General features: G+C 39.4%; 1 protein-coding gene across 3 annotated transcripts; it reads right to left on the reverse strand.

Moving 5' to 3' along the window:
* Positions 1–2,973: 2,973 nt before the first annotated feature.
* Positions 2,974–22,162, reverse strand: BORA (BORA aurora kinase A activator). Of its 3 annotated transcripts, none has more exons than XM_042839138.1 (12): positions 22,078–22,162; positions 21,422–21,592; positions 20,624–20,730; positions 17,915–17,960; positions 16,028–16,109; positions 13,416–13,478; positions 12,607–12,663; positions 11,240–11,457; positions 9,865–10,018; positions 8,069–8,634; positions 7,731–7,862; positions 2,974–6,196 (listed from the first exon to the last, which is right to left on the reverse strand). In XM_042839138.1, exons 1-12 carry the CDS (start codon positions 22,081–22,083, stop codon positions 6,011–6,013), a joined length of 1,788 nt encoding a protein of 595 aa, XP_042695072.1. In that variant the 5' UTR covers positions 22,084–22,162; the 3' UTR covers positions 2,974–6,010. The 3 variants fall into 3 exon arrangements, with proteins under 3 accessions (XP_042695072.1, XP_042695070.1, XP_042695071.1); XM_042839136.1 differs by having other exon boundaries at positions 8,069–8,664; XM_042839137.1 differs by lacking the exon at positions 22,078–22,162 and adding an exon at positions 21,867–21,949 and having other exon boundaries at positions 8,069–8,664.

Genomic DNA, 22,162 nt, shown 5'->3' on the forward strand with positions numbered 1-22,162 from the left:
GCTTGCTCAAGGAACTGCTGTGTGGGATCCCCTGGGAAACTGTCTTTAGGGGCATGGGCACAGAACAGAGCTGGCAGCTCTTTAAGGACACCCTTCTGAAAGCGCAACGGCTCTCCATCCCCCAGCAGAAGTAGTCAAGCAGGGGAGGCAGACATCCATCATGGATGTGCAAGGATCTGCAGCTTAAACTGAGAGAAAAGAGGGAAATGTAAGAAAGTGGAAGCAGGGTTGTATATCCTGGGAGCAATATAGGGTTGTCCGTGTGTGTAGAGACTGGATTAGGAAAGCCAAGGCACAGATGGAGCTGAACTTGGCGAAGGATGTGAAAGGTAACAAGAAGGGGTTCTACAGGTACATAGGCAGAAGACAGGCCAAGGAGAATGTTCCCCCTCTAATGAAAGGTAATGAGGAGTTGGCTTCCTCAGACATAGAAAAAGCTGAGGTACTCTATGAGTGCTTTGCCTCTTCATGGGTGGTCAGGCTTCCCATGTCTGCCAGGACCGTGAGCCTCTAGGAGAGGGTGTGGGGAGTGGTTTCTGTCCCACTATAATGGTGCAAAAAGTCCGAATCCACCACAAGAAACTGAATGTATCTAAGTCCATGGGGCCAAATGATATCCATCCTAGGGTTCTGAAAGTGATGGCTGATGTGGTTGCCAAGCTGCTCCATCATATTTGAAAAATCATGGATGTCTGGTGAAGTCCCCTGAAAGGGGAGAAGGGCCCCACAAGTGAAAGTAAAAAGGCAAGAAGGCTTCACAGTGACTGAGAATAAAGGGGGTGAAGGGGAATAGTTAGAGATAGGTTATAGAAGCAAGAATGTAGAGTTCATTAGAAAATAAGAGATGGCAGACACTAGGTCTGGAACAGTGAGGGGTACAAAGGCCATTAAGATAAGTGTTTGAGAACAGCCCGAGGACATTTGGCAGGGAGGTGATCAGATGTCCACAGGGCAAGAAGAAACCAGTTGGGGGGATGTCCCCCGAAAGGTCAGAAGTTTACAGCAAGGTCAGAAGCCTTCGGGAGGAAAAGAACAAATGTTCATCCCACGACCCACTATGCATGTGCAAGAGGGGAGGGTCTGCATGCTAACGAACTGTCAGGGGTGAAATGAGTAAGTATCCAAATTCCAGGAAAACTATTATGTATTAGTTCAGCCTATATCTGTAGCACGATTTTAGCAGGTGGTGTGCAAGTTAGGCCGATCTATCGCCCTTGCACCCGGTGTCTGCGCAGCACTGAATAAACCATACCTGCTTTGTAATCTTACTTGGGTTACAGTTTGATTCCGCAGGTCACCCCGATGACTGAAGAAAGGGAAACATTCCTCCCATTTTTAAGAAAGGGAGAAAGGAACACCCGGGGAACTACAGGCCAGCAAGTCTTACCTCTGTGCATGGGAAGATCATGGAGCAGATCCTAACAGAAGCTGTGTTAAGGCACATACGAGATAAAGAGGTGATCCGAGACAGCCAGCATGGCTTCACCAAGGGCAGATCATGCCTGACCAATCTGGTGGCCATCTGTGACGGAGTGATGGCTTTGGTGGATGGAGGAAACCTGGTGGATGTCATCTACCTGGACTTCTGCAAGGCATTTGACATGGTCCCTCACCACATCCTTCTCTCTGTCTGGAGAGCACAGGCCTTATGAAGAGTGGCTGAGGGAGCCGGATTTGTTTCGTCTGGAGAAGAGGAGGCTCAGGTGAGACATTATTGCTCTCTACAACTCCCTGAAGGGAGGTTGTGGTGAGGTGGGGGTCAGCCCCTTCTAATGTGTAACTAGAGATAGGACTGGAATGCATGGCCTCAAGGTGCACCAGGGGACGATCAGGTTGGATATTAGGAAGAATTTCTTCTCAGGAGAGGTCAGGCATTGGAATGGGCTGTCCAGGGAGGTGATGGAGTCACTGTCCCTGGAAGTGTTTAAGGAGAGCAGATGTAGTCTATAGGGACATGGTTTAACAGGCAGTACTGGTGGTACAGAGACAGTTGGACTAAATTATCTTGGAGGTCTTTTCCAACCTTAATGATTTTATGATCACTGCTTCCCTCAGACAAACTGCCTTAAATATAGTTGTTTCCATCCTTTTAACTATTATACAGAAATCCACAAGGTAGTGATCTATCACTGTGCAATCTAGCTTGCACTGCCACAGTACTGGCACACTGGCAGTTTTCCAAAAACCTGAAGTCATGTTAGATCACCTATCTTTGTAGTCGTGAGACACATAAGTGCTGCCAGTAGTGAACCAAAGTAATCTTAACAGGTACATACCCAGACTCAGTGCAGAACTCCCACCACAGCAACTAAGGAAAGCTCAAGCTATCGAATGTAGTAGCTATCAAATTCTCCAAGTTTATTTCAGTTGAGCTATCCTCCAGAGTACCTGGGATTATAGTAGCTTTCCTTCTAGCTTCAACACAGACTTGTTCTACCAATGCCCATTCCTAGCTCATGAGTCAAGAAATTGCAATCCCACATGCTATAGCTTTCCTCCAGGATCTTAACTCATGAGCTGCTGAAGTCAATCACTCTTCAGTAGTTTTCTTAATTAGCTGTCACTTGGCACTATTCACTCAGTTTCCTGAATGCTGTCATTACAGAGGATTTCATCAAATTTAAAGCCCATCTTGATAAAGACTTCAGAAGGAGACGATTATAACAATTAACTGATTGTAATAGAAAAACAGCACATTACATGACTGTTGTAATCCCATCACCACTATTCTGAAAGACTGTTCTGGCTATCTTACAAGGAAAGGCTAGTTCCAAGAAACACACAGCATATTGGATCTATAACTGATTCTGCACTTTGGCTGCAGGACCATGTATTATAGTAACTCAAATTAGTTTTGAAATGTATATATTTATGTTAGATGTTAGATCACCTATCTTTGCTTGCCAGCCTCCTTGCCTGACCTCTTTCCACTGTTCCCCAGCGCCCCCTTCCCAAACAATGCTGCAGGCTATACCAAAGCACTAAACAAGTGAGCTATTGAAGACAAGTCTTTATTCTGTTTTACTACTCAATTTACAACTATTCATGTTATAAGACTCTTTTTTAAAAGCTATTTAATGTAAACAAGGACTGTTTTGTGCAACATGTGCCAAACAACGCAGGAAGTACAACTACAAAAACAGAATGATTTCCATGGTAATCTGTACTGTAGGTTTCTTCCACAAAACAATTATACAAAGCATATTTGCAAGTTTTCATAAAATCTGGATTTCAGACTGAAGTCTGAAACAAGACAGAAGATAACATTTCACTGGGGTAAAGGAATGTCTTATTTCACATGTACAACCATTTCTGGTGTTATCTTCCCCTTGCATTTAAGGAAATACTTGGATGTGGTACAATCAAGCATCTTAGGGATTGCTTTTATTTTTGTGTCTGTTTTAATCTGCAGTTACTTTAAAAACCTCTGGTAATAGAACACAGCATTACAAAGAATCACAAGTTTTAATTAAAAGAAAACAAGTCTTAATCATACATACTATACAGTTCATAAATGATTACGATATGGACAGCCCTGCTTCTTACCTATACTCACTATACTATTATTTTTTGGTGATCAGACTTAAAAAAATAAATCCTTTGCACATTCCAAAAATCTACAATTCAGCACTCCAACTCATTCTTAAAAATCATCATTAGAAACAGAAAAGACAAGATAATAAATATATTTTAAGTTGACAATAAGTTGTCTAGTCTTTGAGCTTCAAACCTTATCATCTGAGGCTCATTTCAGATGCCCCACTAAACATGCAATTTCCCAAATGTCCAAATTAATTTTTATTAAAAAGAAAAAAATCCTCTATAAGTAATCATTCAGTGCAGTTCACCTTTTAGCAGGGCACTGCTTCAAGTTTATCAAGCAGTGCACTCAGGACATTAGGTTCAAGTTATTGCTAGGTATGTAGTACTGAATTTTTTTTTATTTTTTATTTTTTATTTTTTTTACTTCTGTAACAATTTGTGTGTTGTGTTCACTGGTTAGAAACCTGAAGGTTTTTATTTTTTAATTAGACGTATTGATTATGAAATGTGAGAACTAAAACCAAATACTGTTTAATTGATAGAAGTTTCTCTTTTAAGTGTATTTTTTTCAGCAACTCTTTATGGTAAAATCATTGATCAAAGTTTTTCAGGAATTGTTCCATTCATACAGCGGCTGCACAGAAGTCCCAATTCTAATCCATTGCTTTGTAATGCTATGCAATTCTGTTCATATTGCAAATTTTTAACATGTTTTCCAGTCCCCTTGACATTTAGACATGACCAACTATTTCAGGCTCAGTGTGCCAATAGCGTGCATTTGTCACTTTGAGACAGGCCCTTCTGGGAGCTGCTGCTCAGAATTGGAAGCATATTTCCATGCAGCAGCCTGGAATTGGTTATCCTTGCTACTAGAAGAAACAAGCACTACTTCAGCTGGAGCAACCACTGGAACATATTCTAAATAATCCACAAAGGTTTACTTCAGAGCTCTACACATGCAGACATTTCAGTATTTCCCTTACAGTATTTCCCTTTCAATCTCCTTTTTAGTCAGCAGGGCTGGAAGAATGCCATACTTCACAAGAAATTAATTTGAAAATAACCTTTTAAGCAAATACAATCCAATTTAACTAAATCTCATTTGATAATGCAAAAGGAATTCTCAGCTTCCAGACTTCCTCATTCTATTCCCGCTGTTCAGTAGTGGCTTTTTTTCCATTGAAGATATCATGAGATTTTTAAAAACTAATAGTTTTGGCAGAAATTGGCATATCGAAATTACATGTCAAAATACTTACCTAAATATTTTGGTCATTTCTGCAGCAGGCAGTACAATTGGGAAACAAATAAGGGGAAAGTAAAACTACAGTTGTCTACTGCAATACAAGAAAGGCTGCACCATTCCATTAAGGACATCCTAAGACCACTTAATCTTATGCACCTTCTTTGTTCCTTTGAAAGGATGCTAGGAGCATCAGTTTGGACACAAGTGTTCTTACTAGACATTAGCTAGCCTGGTAATCATCTTCAACATCAGTAGTAATGCAACTCTGAAGTAACACAATCATTTAATTGGAAGTACTGAGTAGTACATCTTAGTTAAGCATTTGGTACAGGTAACGGATGGATGCACACTTTCCTTAATAAGTTGTTTGACTGAAAGGAAGGGATTCTGTTTTCCTGTAAAGGAATTTCTGCCACTTATCCTTTTTCTTGATTTCTGTCAAACCAAGAGAAAGCCTGCTCAAAGAATGGAAAGGATTCTTTAGACACAAAGCTCATCTTATCACTAGAAGCAATTAAGATTTAACTATGGAAAAAAAGATACATTATTTCCATAATTGTAATGGAGTTTTCATGCAGCTGTTCACAAGGAAAATATGTGAAGGACTAACGGGGCATCATTAAAATCAAAAGCACCCATTTTAAATGGTTTGCAATCTGTTGTAAAACACACATGTTGCTAATGAAAGTCACAGCTGAGTTTAATTTCTTTTTAGATCGAGACTCCAATCCCATTCCTGTTTCCCTAGCCCTACTCCCATCACATTTCCACTTAATCTCTATCTGTGTTCTTGGTACCAAGCCACACAAATCTGCCAAGGAAGAAAGCAATTCAAATCAAGACTAACACTGCTTACTTTCTCTCCCAAAGAGAAACTTCCCTCAGGTCTGTAGGAGTTGTGCACATTTTGCAGCTCCTTCTTAAAGCTGAAGTTATACCCAGACTTTGAAAACAACAAGCCTCTGCAGAGTGGTAATGGGTAGGAAAAAACCTCAATGATTTGTACAGAGTTCAACTTCCTTGATTTTCAAAACAATCACTTAATAGTACCAATAAGTTTTATTAAAAATCTCCAAAAAAATCACATTTGTTAAAAACTCCCCACATATTAATCAACTTATGTTTCCATCAGGAAAAACAAGACAGTTTGTACAATCCAGGCAAATGGGGTCACATATATAAACATTTATTGGATAACACAATTCAAGTTCTCCATCAGAACTACATACCACTCGTGTGAAACCCCTGAATTTGATTTTCATTTTTATGTTTCCAGGTAGAAACGTTACAGCTCGCACTTTGACAAAATACTGCATGATGCATTTTCACTTTATGGAAACAGGACTGCTTCTCTGGAGATTTTGCTCCCAGCAACTGATTGTCTTTGTGGTTTAAAACAGAACACTCCTAAGGTTCATAAGGAAAAAGTTTACTTTAAAACCATTTTCACAAAAAAAAAAAATCCCCCCCCCAAAAATCAATATCCAAGCTTACTATCTGAAAATGTCAAGTTACAGTTCGTAACGACTGGACTAAACAATACAGTTTGACAGTTGGACTAGATGATCTTATGTGGTCCTTTCCAACATTGTGATTCTACATTCCAAACTCAGTACCTTAGCCTCCCACCTTCTCCATTTTGAGAAGGAGAAAGGAAGATTGTTCTCTCTGGAGAAGTCTTTGAGATATACTGCCAGCAAGAACTTCTTTAGACCACGTGCTGTGAGTGAGCCAGACTGAAGTATTTCAGCCAGTGACTGCCATGTGCTGCTTTGTTTCCTTCCATTCTCTGTGGGTTCTCCGTTTTGAGATTTGAATCAAGCACTTAATGCCATTAAAAATTAATTCTAATTCAAAGTGCAAAGTTGGGCTTAATCAGGATAAAAAAAATGTTGAGAGTAGCAATGGGAGAAGCCAGTTGCATGGTACACTGATTCTGTACAGCAGGTTTCACAGAAGAAGTTGTTTTTGAAGGATATATTCACACACAATTTATACCCAATAGGATGATTAGGATAAGACCTCAGAGCTAGCAGGTATTTTTAGATTTTTGACTTTAAAAAATTCATCTGTTCTTCCTGTATGGGCACGGTTATCCAAATCTGAGCTGATCAAAATTTAATGTAATTGATCTGTGAGACTCCATCAGTCCACTCTCTACCATGGCAAAGCAGCAGCTATCAGTGCATAGATACAGGCTAAATAGGCTTGAGTATTTTTATGACTAGTCACTACACTATCACTGGTCTCCCCTTCCATCAAAGACCATAAATCATACCAAGCACTTGACCATGAGCTAAATTCATAAGACCATAGTTACTAAGTATGAGGAGATGATCTTTGCTTTTTCCTGCAAAGAAAACAGCCTTGCTTCCCAGTCTCTGGAAGAACTTCCCACTGATCACAAGAGATCACAAGATTAAGAGTTCAGGAGCATTGCTAGTCTTTTTTTTCCTTCTTTGTAATAAGAAAGGTGAGCCATTACTTGGCTTGTAAGGCACACATTTAAACACAAGTTTTAAAAACTGGCAATGGAAGAAAAAAAAAAAGTAGCAAGAACAGAAGCAAAAGTAAAGGAGACTTCAATGCACAGTGCATCATAAGCCATAAGCAGCCTCACAGCCTACATTTGTGCATATACCTCAGTTTCCTCTGTAACTTCTTTTGACTTTGTCATAGAATATGTTAATTTTATTGCCTTGTATTTTATTACAGTATTTGTCCTACTTGTTTTCAACATAGTTCTTGTAATGATGCTATATTACTATGCTGGGGCTTTTGCTGTTCTTCAGGTGTTCTTGTTTTGTTTGGTTGTGTTCCCCCCCTTTTCCCCACACTTAATTCCCTGAGACACTTTTCTCTCAGGCTCCTTGAAACAACAAAGTAAGGAATGGGTGCATTACACGCAAAGGAAATCACTTCTGTGTGAGTGAACTCCTACCTTTGTCTTAGGAAGTTGAGGTTTAGTCTGAAGTGTGTTAGTGTTCACATCATTTTCTCTGCAACTGTTTTCAGCTCCTGCAGTATCCATGATGCTGCTCCCACACGTCTGGGTATTATAGCCACTGTCCACCTGAAATCAAGAAGCAGATTTTAAAACTGTACTCCAATTTACCACCAACAAAACCCCACAGATTTTATAACAGATGTAATTTGCATCTGATTAACACAACTTAATCCATACCACGTTCATTTGGTGTGAAAAAAATATGCAAGTGAATGGAAGATGTTCTGAACATTACATTGAGGTCAGTTTTACAGAGAAGCAAACTTTTTTACCTGAATACTACTGTTGTCACACGGAATTGCACTACTTTCTGCAAGAGGTGACATGCACATGCGAGAGTTTTCAATACTGAAAGTAATCCCTGTCATAAAGCTGGTCATTGGTGCACTGCTACTGCCAATTGTTTCTTTTATCCAAGTGTTTTCGGACACTTCAGCTGCATCAGCCATATCTACAGTATTATTTTCCTTCAAGCCTTCTATATCCTGATAGGATGACAACCTTTGATGACAAGCTTCCGAATGATCTGGTGTGATAGACACCGTTGCAACGACGAGATGTGTACCAGGTGCAAAGGTGTCGCCGTCTTGCTGACAGAAGTTGATTCCATTTTCCACTTCTGGGAACCGCGCTTCTGCCGGAGAAGCATTTTCCTTGTCCTCATCCTCATCGTGATTTTCAACAGCAAATGGTATTCTAATGACAGAAGTTTGGTACTGGGCAGTTCCTCTACACCCTCCAAGCCTCATTGGAGAACAGTTTTTAATTGGAGAACAACCATCTATATAAGGACTTCTTGTATTTGCAGGTGTCATTCTATTTGAGACAGAAGGAATATCTGGAGAACAAAATGCAAGTTTTCTTTGGTCTGTGAACAGTAAAAAAAAAAAAAAACACCCAAAAACAATGTTATTGCATCAGATGGACTTACAAGTTATAGTTCTCAAAGCCTTATTCTCCTTACAATAATTATAGACAGCTTCACAGTATTTCACAGAGCACTGCTTCCTTGCTCCAAGGCCGTCAAAAACAATCATGATAAAGGAAACTTCTTAAATCCAAGTTTTATCGCCGTTTTGTTTCCTGTTGTGTATTTTGCATTTTCAAACAGTGATGCTCTATTCTGTTGACAGTACTGTGTGTGCAGGTTGATTCTGTGGCTTTTTCAGAATTAATGAATGTAAATGTACATGTTCTACAGGCATGTAAAATAAATTTAAGTAGTAATAAAATTGTCAAGAAAAAAAAAAATGAGAAAACACCAATGCAATCCCTATATATAACAAACTGTACAGAAATATTACAAGGCTGAAAGCAAAATCATGCATAAACATGGCCTAAGTCTCTCTAAATAATGGATGAAAGATGAGTGGGGCAGATAATAGGGCAGAAGGAAGGAGTGCCATCCAGAGAGACCTCGAGAAACTCAAAAGGTGGGCCCAAGTGAACCTAGTGAGGTTCAACAAAGCAAATTGCAAAGTTTTGTGCTTGGGTCAGAGTGATCCCATATGTGCAGACTGGAAGGAGATCTCCTTGAGAGCAGCTTTATGGCATGGGTTGGAACTTGACAATCCTTGAGTTCCCTTCCAACCCATGCCATTCTATGACTGCATGATTTTCTAGAGCAACAATACCAACAGCTGTTGTTTCTTCACTAAAAAAATAATTTTAAATAATCTTGATTGCCATGACTCGATAACTAAAGCTAAACATTTTCCAATTAAAGTGCTTTGGTTTGGGCCAAATAAAAACTGTGACTTGACTTAGTTCAGGTTTAAACCCCCTCTTTACATTAAATCAATCCCTTACATTTTGTTCATTAGGTCTCTATTCCTCTTTTCAAATAATTTTCTTTAGGGAAATGTATCTGCTTACAAAAAACAATTGTTTCACACAATTAAGGTATTTCACTGCCAGAAAGTAAGTGTGCCATACAGAAGGAGACTGCAGGTGTGCCAAGCTGCATGCCTTTCTGACTCTGAACAGAAACAAGTTCCTGAGCAGAACTGCTTTAATAATCAAATTATGTAAATCAAGAAAGAATAATACATATACAAGAAAACCATACCTGACAGCGGTGTATGTCTTATATGAAAAGCAATAGGTGAAAAAGTAGGAGAACCATTACGTGCAGGAGAGCCTTCTGGAAATGAGGGACTGGTAATACTTCCCAGACTGTAAGTCCTTGCTCCTCCCTGGATAGGGCTGGATGAAAACTGACCCTTCAATAGCAAAAAAAAAAAAGTATATCTTCATTATGTAGCCTTAGACTAACATGCATAACAAGCTCTCTAACTTGAAAACTTACTCTGGCAGTACTGAGGAAATCTAATCTTATAAGAAGACAATCTGTCTACCATTAGCTTGACTTAGATACTCCAGTTGCACTTTTCACTTTATACCAAATAAATTGTCACATTACATCAACTAAGATAGTTTGTAAATACAGTGGATGTTACTAATGAACAGCCTAAACAGTACTTAATTCTTTGCATAGTCAATTACATCTTACTCGTACCATGATAGATGAAAGCTGACCACTATTTATATTTAACGGAATCAATTTGAATTACTTATTGCACAAGCAGATAAAGTTTTCCTCAAGAAGGAAAAAAAAAAAAAAAAAGAAAAAAGAGAGACCTTGCTTAAGAGAGTGTGGTGCAAAAAAAAAATCTCCAAACAGCCTAACTGTGTTGTAGGAATACATTACCAGTTTTCTCTAATACAGACTACTTTTGAGCCATACCCTTGTTAGGACTGTGTTTTTCTCCCACACACTTCAGTTTCCAAACAGATGAAGCCACACCACCTGAAACGGCTTAGCTGTGCTATGGTTACGTCAGTGTAGGATTCACCTCACTTAATTTAAGAAACAGACATTATGTTTTGTGTTCTAATATTTATCTGTTCATCTGAATTCACTGGTCAATGGAGAGGGGAAAAGAGCATATCTTTCTGCATTCAGAGACCTATTCATATGACAAGTTATTTCTTCCACCACAAATGTTTATGAGATACAAGGGATGTAATTATATCCCTGCTCATATCAGTTAATATTTTAGACAGTTCACTGATTTAAATAGGTATTTTTTCCATGTAAACATATTTTATGAACAAGCAGTTCAGTAGTTTATATACCAAATCCAACGTAATTTCCATAGCAGAAGGAAGTTAAAACATAATCCCTCCAATAGAGAATAGCAGCACAGCATCACATCTTTTTTAGAATTAAAAATTAGTTGCATTCTCTCAAAATTGTCGCTCATATAAATTGTTCTGAAAACGTAATTAAAAAACATTGGCCTGATACCTAATCTCCTATAAAGCTTACTACAGAAATATGATTGTCTTGAGTTTGTCAGAAAATAGAATTGGTACAGGCTGCTGTAAAGAGTTTGTGCCAATAAAGTCACCTCCCACCCATCCCCCATCTGGCTACTTACTGAACTAGATGTTTCCAGGGGGCTTCTGCACCGAACTGGAGATATATCTATTGAGCAAAGCACTCCAAGTGGCTGACTACTGCATGGATTATGCAGAGAAGGGGTCAAACATTCAGATATGTTTCCATTTTCTTCCAAAAAAAGCTTTCTTCGGAGTGATGAAGAGCTCAGATTTTCCTGAGACTGATCTGCTAATTCATCAGTTCTAAAATATTCGCCTAGAAATGAAGGGAAGGCAGTTGTTTCCAACAAGAATGGAAGAAAAAAAACCTTCCACTATGGAGGCATACATTGCAAAAGTAAAACATACAATTCAATTTACCAATACAGCAAGAAATTAAATCTAGGGACCTCTTCCAAATGAAGACTTGTTACCATACAACAAATCCACTGTCTACCATAGTTCCATTTCTGACTATCATCCTTAATGCTTTAACTTGGAAGAATAGGTTGTTATATTGTATAGGTAAGACAAGACTCTTTTTCAAGTCTCTCATGTGCTTTGATGGTCACAGACTCAACCTGAAGTTAAAGCAGTTATAGTTTACAATAGAAAATCATATCAACAAAAGTCATTCAAGTATCTTGCTCTATTCTGATTGTTCTTTATCTTGTAAGAGAAGTTGTCATGAATTAATAATCTACTCACTGATGGAAGCATTTGTCAAGGTCTAACACTAAAGTTGTTTGTATAGTTCTGTTAAGTTTGTAACACAACCTCAACTTAACTGGCACAGTCAGGGTGGTGAACTTCAGTATTGGGAGAGAAGCATGCAGCCAAACGCCTCTGAACTGCCTATTCACATACACAAACTGTAAGCACAGGGCTTTCCTGTCCTCTTTCCTGCCTGAGAATCCAACAGCAATTGCTTGAGATAATAGTTATAACCTGTCTGTTAATTTTGGTCTAGTCTCCATCTCTCCTCAGGGATCAGGGCATTTTTGCCACCACGTAATTTCTAGTCACCTCCATGGACATACTGAAAGGCACAGAATTACAGCATAGATTTGCTCAAGGCCAGGCTAGGCGCCTCACTGACAGCGAGCTGTGCGTAAATCAGCTCTGCAAAGATAAGTAACCCCTACTTGAACGTGGAAAAAAGTTTTTCTGCTTGGTAACTTTCTTGTATTTGATGTTTTTACTGTATTCCCAATTGACCTCCATATCACTCCAATCTCACCTTTATGCCTACGCTCTAATCTGTGAGCTTCCTTAGGTATCCCATGCAATATGCAGTAACTGACTACTTTTAAAAACCACTTAACATTCCCTTAAAATTCTCATTCATACATTAAGCAAAAACAAGACAGAAACACATCTGTTTAGATATCTATAATTAAGTTTAGAAATTGTAACACATACGTACCTAAGATTTTCTCTAAATTAAAATCTACTGGCAAAGACAGTACTGTTTGACAAGCAGCTACAATGAATAAAAACAACAAAATTAGCTTACAGTGAACTTTCAGTAAAACCAAAGAAACAAAAATTTGCTTTTAAATTGCACTGTGATAGAGCTATTTAGAAGTTACAGTTGCAATAAGGAAAACTGTTAATTAAGGCTAGGATTCTGATTTGTCAACGCTATACACAGCATGTTCAGGCCTAGAGATAAAATAGAGGGCTGCAGCATAGAGGCCTCCAGAGAGAGATGCTTAACTGAAAAAAGAACTCTGATAAAAGGCAGAATTGAAAATGAACTGGGAGAAAGATCAAAATACCCTGGAGAAAAAACTGCTTATCTAAAATAGCAGAAATCTTAAGACATCTTTTAAACTACTTATTTGGCAGAGAGAATAACCAAGATTCTGTTACTCAAAACAATTCAACACATTAAAGACTTCTCAAAACTGTAATTTCCCCATAAACCCAAAGCTTATATTCAATATTTTTAACTCAGAATATAGCATATATATTTGGACTTGGGAAAAAATGCATTCTACAGAGGATTTTTTTTTTTTTTTTTTTAAACTTCTGGAAACAATATACCTATACGACAATTAAATTACTATGGGAAACATAAAAGTCAGTAGTAATATACAGTTCAAGAATAGTTATTTCCACATGAATACTAACAAAAAAAACTGACTCCCCCTTTTCAATTTAAGTAGTCCTAAAAAAAGAGGTCATTACACTTCAAAGAAAACCTGCAATCAGGCAACACTTTTTACTCACCATTGGTTTTCCCAGGCAAAGTTAGCTGTCTTCCAATTGGAGAAATGTTATTTAGATCTATGGCTGTAAGACAGGTAAGAAATGTAAGCATGAATTGCATACAGCTTTGAAACATAGCAGCATTAAGTTAGTGTACTTGATACAGAAGCAGTTCTGTAGTTTGTGTAGTTGGATTAAAGCTTGGGAGAACATAGAAAGGGAATGCTTAAGAAAAGTTGGAATTATAGCTGATAACAGAATTCCAGCACCTTTCTAGAAGCTTTGTGAAGGAACATCAACCTTGCCCAAAACTTTGTCCACTCCTCTACCTTGGATGGGCTGTTTTCACACAAACACATCTGCAGAAAATCATGTAGTCTGGACTTGAAGACAAAAATGAACAATCTACCACTCCATCCTGTGTATACAGCTAAGAACATTCAAACATTGTTTTACCACTCACTTTCCTAGGTTTAGGATTGTGCTCTATGTCCTTTAATCAGTAATTGGTTACTTGAAAACTCACAATTAAAAATACACCATTCAGAAGTTGTGTAGACTTCACAAAATACCCTAACAGTTTACCCTTAGTCAAAACTTGCAAAAAAAAAAAAAAAAAAAAAAAAAAAAAAAAGGATTTTCTGTCAAATAGTACTTCATAGCCAACACTTGTCCAGCTTCTCATTTGTTCACAATCTACTGGTTATATCTACATTAACATTAAAACCAAGTAACAGCATAAATTGAATAAGTTTAGTAAAACCTAGAATACTACATACACAAACAGTGAGAAAGCAGAGCACCAAGAGGACAACAGGAATTAACATGTCAAATAAAGCTAGAAAGAAATGGAACTCTGTTCCCATGTATTTATACCGATGGGAAAGCAGACAGAATATGAGAGATGATGGATGACCAGGGGAACTACAGGCCAGTGAATCTCACCTCTGTGCCTTGGGAGGATCATGAAGCAGATCCTAATAGAAGCTGTGTTAAGGCACATATGAGATAAAGAGGTGATCCAAGACAGCCAGCATGGCTTCACCAAGGGCAGATCATGCCTGACCAGTCTGGTGGCCATCTGTGACGGAGTGATGGCTTTGGTGGATGGGAGAAAGCTGGTGGATGTCATCCACCTGGACTTCTGCAAAGCTTTTGACATGGTCCCTCACCACATCCTTCTCTCTAAAATGGAGAGCTGTGGATTTGAAGGATGGACTGTTCGATGGATGAGGAATTGGCTGGCTGGGCACAGCCAAAGGGTTGTGATCAACGGTTCTGCCAGGGTGGAGGCTGATCACAAGCGGTGTCCCTCAGGGGTTGGTCTTGGGACCAGTGCTCTTCCACACCTTAATCAATGACGCAGATGATGACATCAAGTGCACCCTCAGCAAGTTTGTGGATGACACCAAGCTGAGCGGTGCAGTTGATATATTGGAGGGACGGGAAGCCATCCAGAGGGACCTGGACAGGCTGGAGAAAAGGGCCAATGAAAACCTAATGAGGTTCTACAGGCCAAGTGCAGGGTGCTGCACTTGGGTCAGGGCAATCCCAGTTATTTATACAAGCTGGGGAAGATCTCCTTGAGAGCAGCCCTGCAGAGAAGGACTTGGGGGTCCTGGTGGACAAGAAGCTGCAGGAACCAGCAGTGTGAGCTTGCAGCCCAGAAGGCCATCTGTGTTCTGGGATGCATTAAAAAAGGGGTGGCCAGCAGGGAGAGGAAGGTGATTGTCCCCCCCTACTCCACTCATGTCAGGCCCCATCTGGAGTACTGCATCCAGGCCTGGGGCCCCCACTACAGGAAGGATGTGGAGTTCTTGGAGCAGGTCCAGAGGAGGGCCACTAAGATGATCAGAGGGCTGCAACACCTCTCCTATGAGAAAGGTTGAGGGAACTGGGCTTGTTTAGCTTGGAGAAGAGAAGGCTCTGGGGAGACCTCATTGTGGCCTTCCAATACTTGAAGGGAGCATATAAACAGGAAGGGGTATAGCTGTTCACAAGGGTGAACAGTGATAGGACAAGGGGGAATGGTTTTAAACTGAGACAGGGGAGATTTCGGTTAGATATTAGGAGGAGGTCCTTCACATGGAGGGTGGTGACACACTACAACAGGTTGCCCAAGGAGGTTGTGGATGCCCCATCCCTGGAGGTGTTCAAGGCCAGGCTGGATGTGGCTCTGGGCAGCCTGCTCTGGTGGTTGGCAATCCTGCACATAGCAGGGGGATTGAAACTCGATGATCATTATGTTCCTTTTCAACCCAGGCCATTCTATCATTACATGCAGATATTGGAGATAAAAAAAAATAAAAAATGAGACAGAAGAGCTGTCTATTCTCAATATTGTCTCAGCAACATTATGTCTGTCTGAAGCTGGCTGAAGAAAGGTTAGGACAGGAAACAAAGCATTAAGAACAGGATCTCAAAAAGCAAATCTGAAGAAAACAAGTAAGATTCTGGGTTAATAAATGATATTCAAAATAATAAAGCACTTGAAGAGGACTGCTAGAAATCCCATCAGTTGTGTCATCTCTCAGCAGTGCTTTTGGAAATTTAAACTGAGATTGGAGAAAAAAAAAAAAAAAGATAATTATTCCCAATGCTGGACTTTGAGCAGACAGATGAAAGCTACTTACATTTTGTTGAATTAAACTGTGAAACTTGCTTGCCTTCATGTTCAGTCCAAGGAGAAGGAACTATGAGACTCTTTGTGAAAAACTAGATCAGAAAAAACATAGTAACATTTTTAAGAATTATGAACTCTAAACTTACATTTAGATTAGTATTTTGAATAAGAAAAAAATAAGGCATATCTTTTACTACTCACAAACCTATACTTATGAATTTTAACTCTGCCCTCCCCAAAACCCATAAGGCAGTTTTCTCTTATATCTGAAATAATTTCATTATTTCAGGTCTATAAAGATTTGTGTAATCAATGAATATAAAGATGTTATAATTATTAAATAAACACAAGAGTTTGGCTAATCAGGTTACAATAATAAACAGAAAATAGATATAAAGTTCACCCACATCCTGGACTCACTGCAAAACTCCAGAGGAGGGAATCTCCAGAAGAGATCCTTCCCCCCTGGTAGTCAGCTCTTAAATGGGTCTAGGAGAGGTGGAGCCTGGCTCCACCCCTTCCAGCAGCACAGGTGAATTGCCTTCATTGCTTGCCTCAGGTGATCAATCAGAGGTTCAGGCTTTATTCAGCAGTTCCCATACAAGGTTAAAGAACAAGGATTTAAAAAAAAAAAAAAAAACAACAACTCATGTTCTGTAAGGCATATACTGCCTCAGAACTCTCAGGCCTGCAGAATGAAACTGTACAGAAGTTTCATTTAGTACTAATTACTCATCCTAAAATGCAAGTGATCTCTATGGTACTTACTGCATACTACCACCCTTGCAGAGTAATTTAGCATAGTTCTTCTCAAATTCCAGTTTGACAACTTTTGTCCTTTAATAACTAGACTATTTTGAAGAAGTACTGAAAGGATTCTGCATTAACAACAGACAAAGAGGATGACCAAGGCTTTTTGGCAACATTTTAAATGTGCTTGGATAAACCAGCTAACAGTGAAATATGTACGAGCACTGTCCTTCAGAGTTTGGGTTTTTTTGTTTTTATTTATTTATTTTTCAAACTAGAAACCATACCTGCTGTCACAGCTACAACACAGAATGCTCAGATGTTGAAGACATGAGCACTACTATACAGCTTCAAGAAACACATGGCAAGTTCTGTTCTCACAACAGAAGCTAATCTTAAGCAAGAAAACTGAGCTTGAAAGATGCAGCTAGCTACCCAAGCTATGAAGGTTATCCATCAGAGACAGGGCTGCAGGCTGTTGTGCCTTACAATGAATCCTTTTAAAATGCAGATTTAAAGCAGTCGAGTAGGTTAGGAAATACTGCTTCTCCAAAAGAGGGGTCAGACGCTGGAATGGGCCACACAGGGAGGTGGTGGAGTCACTGACCCTGCAGGTGTTCAAGGAATGTTTAAGATGTTGTAGTGAGGGACATGGTTTAGGGAGAATTATTGGTGATAAGTGGACAGTTGCACTGGATGATCTTGGAGGTCTTTTCCAAACTTGGTGACTCTGTGATTCTGTGAGTATCTTAGACATAAGCCAACTACAGAGCATCTTTACAGAATCATAAAACAGACAGAAAAATTCACCAAGCTTCTGCTACACATTTTTTTTTTTTTTTTTAAAAGCAGGAAAAGAATCACAAACTACCCAACATTAATAATTCCTGGAGGGAAACCAACACAAAAGATAGAAAATATACTATTTTCACCTAAAGGCATGTAAAAGACAACAAAAAACAAAAGAGCATTCCAACTATATTGCTGCAAGGGATAGAATGCAAAAATTACTTTCTTACCACTCAGGAAAACACTGTAGGCCTGTGGATTTTGAAGTTCTAAAATCAACTTTTTTTTTTTTTTTTTTTTTTAAAAAGCAAATAGCTAAAACAAACCAATGATTTTTAAGCACAGAAAGCTTTATTACCTCCTCAATGGCTTTCTGCCTCCTCTCTTCTGTCTCCTTATCAATTCTAAGGAAAAACACCAACAAAAAACTAATTAAGTTACCGAAAATCACAATTGGGAAAAAAAATAATGAAGTTCAGCCATGTCTGTAGACTGAAAGGTGCTTACAGTGAGAGCAGGACTGGTCTCTTCTCACTGGTGACAGGTGACAGGGTGAGGGGAAATGGCCTCAAGTTGTGCCAGGGTAAGTTTAGGTTGGATATCAGGAAACACTTCTTTACAGAAAGGGTTGTGAAGCACTGGAATTGGCTCCCAGGGAAGTGGTTGAGTCAGCATCCCTGGATGTGTTTAAAAACTGTTTGGATGTGGTGCTCAGGGACATGATTTAGCAGAGGGTTGTTAGAGTGAGGGCAGGATGGTTAGGCTGTGGTTGGACTCGATGACCTTTAAGGTCTTTTCCAACCTGAGCAATTCTATGATTCCATGATTTGAGAAAAACATGATAAACAAAATTTAACCCCATCTTAAAATATTTCACAGTTAAAGCAATGAATTCATATCATAAACTTAGAAACAGACAAGCACTTTTCAGTTACTTCAGTGATTTTGAAAAAGATGTATACAATTCCTAAGTACAGATTCACTGCCCTATTTACTCCTTGCACTAGCAAGCTTTTTATTAGAACAAAAAGTCAATAATAATTGATTTTTCAAAATAATCCATCTAGTTATGTTCAGGTTCAGATGAATACCTTTTACTGGTGAGGTTACCATGAAAGTAGGCTTACAAAATCAGAAGAATTTAAGATGTTTGCATTCTGAAGTTCCCAAGACAGCCTATTTTCCCAGCAGAGTTCCCCCTTTTAAATGACTGCACTGCCATATTTTCTTCAGCTCAAGAACAAAACATTATGTTTCAATTTGAATCAGCTAACACATTCCCTTGAACACTTTTACAAAAAATAACAAATGAAAGTCCGAATTACATAATAACTTTTCTTTAGAAAAAGAATTGTATTTACATCAGCCATCTCCAAACGATGTGTTACGTTCTACATTTCTACTTCCTTTAACTGTCACAATCAAATCTTACTTCTAGGGTATTTTTAAATAAGCTTCAAAAAGATTACAATGAACATTCATCATCTTAGGAAGATTAATCACATAATACTTTCATGCATAATTAATATCCCTGAGTATATCACTTTAGAAATCAGTCAGATAACAGACATTATTTGCCATACAAACATGTACAGGGGTACCTGTACATAAAATTTCTCATAGCCCTCCTTGATGGGAATCGGACTTTGAACAGATGTGCAATACTCTGAAATGCTATTTTCAGTTACGTTGGATGATGCTGAAGACACTGTGACAGTTCAGTGAAGACACTTGCCCCAAATTTCACCATCATACTAAAAGAACATGCATACAGTCACTGTTTGTGCAGAGTGGATCATGATCAATAAGTGTCTCTACAAGCCAGATTCCAAAGGAGAAACAGTAAAACAGTGCAGTAGGCATACAGCATGGATGGCCAGTTCATGAAAACAGTAATATTGCAGAAATCTAATTCTACACATGGTGCACATTCAGACTTTGCAAAGCACTCTGAAGCTTTCATACTGCTGCTACCCAATGTTTCTATTACATAATGGAGAATTAACTGTTGAAAATATTCACCAAATTCCTTACGCTTGTGATAATTTGCAATTGTTGACAAGCGTTATTAAAATCAAGCATACAGTCTGTGCAACATAACACAGGTTTCAAGAAGTCAATTCTTTCATCTGGCAGGTGTAATGCCAAGAGCTGTCTTTATGACACTCTTTAGTTTCCATAAAGCAGTGTTTATGCTGTGTACATTGAGTTGCCATACAGTTTTATATGCTTAGACCTCTATGCATTCAATCACGTACTCAGAAACAACCTCCTTTGTCTGTACAACACTGCAATAGGCAGCCACGGCCACACCACATCTAGACAGACTGAAAAACACTGCAGCAAGCATGAAGCAATGGGACAGACTGAAAGGACCCACTGAGACAACATGTTTATGTTTACTGGCCACAGCACTAATCATCACTTGAACTGTCACATAAGCCACGTTAGTGTCAAATGCAATCCCTCAGCAGGATCCGTGACTACTAGCAAGCCTGTTTTACTTCAGTCATTTGTTGTACCCACAGGAAAGCTCAAAGAAAGGAAAGTTGAGATAAAGATCCCCAAATTACTTTACGCAACTACTAGTCTTCTCCTCAAAGAGAGCAAGATTATTGGTCTTTCCTCCCTCACATTAATTCCAGTCTGTACCTTTCAAATAGTACTGCCTTCGCCAGCTCTATCATTCTGCAGGAGTCCCAAAAACACTTACGCTTCATAGGTCCCAAAACTGTACACTCCAAGAAGATAAATAGTGTTGTGACAAGAAGCAGGAGAGAGAGCCAGACAACATTCATTGGCAAGGCATTTTTCTTGCTTCTGCTGACTGCTGTATCTGGCTATCCTCCAAACTGCAATCAGAGAGGATCGGCAGTTCTTAAGATCTAAAAACAGCAACCCAGAAGTGGCCGCATCTGAATATTATATTCACATCAGGAACAAGAAAATGTATGTTGAAAAACTGGAATGAAAGGTTTTTAATGACGTGAGAAATATAACCAAAGCAAATGAACAGTGTTCTGCTATTCAAGCTAAGTTAACAGCATAAAAACAGATGGTAAGTTACCTAGCGTGACTCAAATACATTGCTTGGCGTCGGATATCTTCTGAGTCAATTTCCACAGGATTTATTAAAGCAAGCTGATCAATAGACCATCTAAATTTTCCTGGTGTCTAAAAAAAACAAATGCACATATGAATACTTGCTAATCTAAAAATACTTTTTTTAAAGGGAAGCTAAAATCAGGCTTTCTTGTCTTGATGGTGGAATTAAAATAATTATGAGATAATATTAAGTGAAAGACTACTAAGAATTACTAACCGAGGTGTCATGTTATTCCCCCTGCATTTCTGAGGACAGGCCCACTAAAGATCTGAAACATGGGATAAAGTTTAGTTGCTTCTCGATAGACACAATGAAAACGTGGCTCCCTTAAAGCACTTTAATCATCATCCAAGCCAGGATAGTATAGCAACCTTCCTTTTACTTTACATTTCATGGGAGACACAGGACAGCCTATAAGCAGGCCACAGAGACTCACTTTGAGGCACTGTCAGTCATAGTTCATAAAATCCAGTTTGGGAATAAAGCAGTGTAATTCATTTATGTAACACTTCAGTACAAAATACTGAGCAAGTAGCATTTAGAAAAACAGTCTAGCAAAACACTCTTTCTAGTTTCATTATCAAGAAGGTGGGAAGACTAAATTACAGTATTAGCATTAAATGAAGCATACTGAGGTAACTGAAAGAACCAGAAAAACACCTCAAGTTCTTTGGGTTAGTACACTCTACATCAAATAAATGCACTGTGTTACATGCTTCGAAGTATTAGCACTGCATACAACGGAAGATGAGATCTTACAGATGAAGATTTTGTTGATTTGAAGACGGAAGGACTGGAGACAATCTGCTCCTGAAGGGTGCAATAATCATTGGGACTTTCGAAAGGATTCAGGACTGTGACCCGCCCAGGAGTTTCGGGGCTGATCTGCATTTGGGCTTCTTCCGTATCGCCCATAGCAGCGTGCTGTTCCTGGGTAAAAGAGGGAAATGAGAGGGAGGAAATCATCATTCTGACTCGTCAGGGTCATCCTAAACATTTCAGCAGATGACCGATCACTCAGAGGAGACAGAAAACTCATAACGGCAAAGCAGACTTTTGGCTTGGGCGAGTGAGAAGCCCATAAACGAGGTTGGCACAAAGACAAAACTTAAAAAATAAAGCCAAAGGAAACACGACACTGAAACCGCGATTGAAACAGAAACGGGCAGGAAACCAATCGCTTTCCTGCCGTCAGCTCGCGTACCGAACGGCGGCACTGTGGGGCCTCAGAGGCGAGCAGCTGTCAGCAGCAGCCGGGGTCGCTGCCCCGCAGCGATAAGGCCCCACACTCCTCGCAGACCAAGCAGCGCACACAGCGGGGAGCGGAGGACCGGAGCCGCGTGTCGACGGGACAGCCACACCAACGGCCGCCCCCCGCTCCTCAGGCCCGGCCAGCCCGTTCGAGGCCCCGCTACCTGCATCAACACCGCACCGCCGCTACCGAGCCGCCGCTGCGACGCTCGCTCATACCCGACTCCAATCTAAACCGCCCGCCTCCGC

This window comes from Centrocercus urophasianus, unplaced genomic scaffold, assembly GCF_019232065.1.
Source record: "Centrocercus urophasianus isolate 14NV4802_14NV808 unplaced genomic scaffold, USGS_Curo_1.0 seq_9, whole genome shotgun sequence".
NCBI lineage: Eukaryota > Metazoa > Chordata > Aves > Galliformes > Phasianidae > Centrocercus > Centrocercus urophasianus.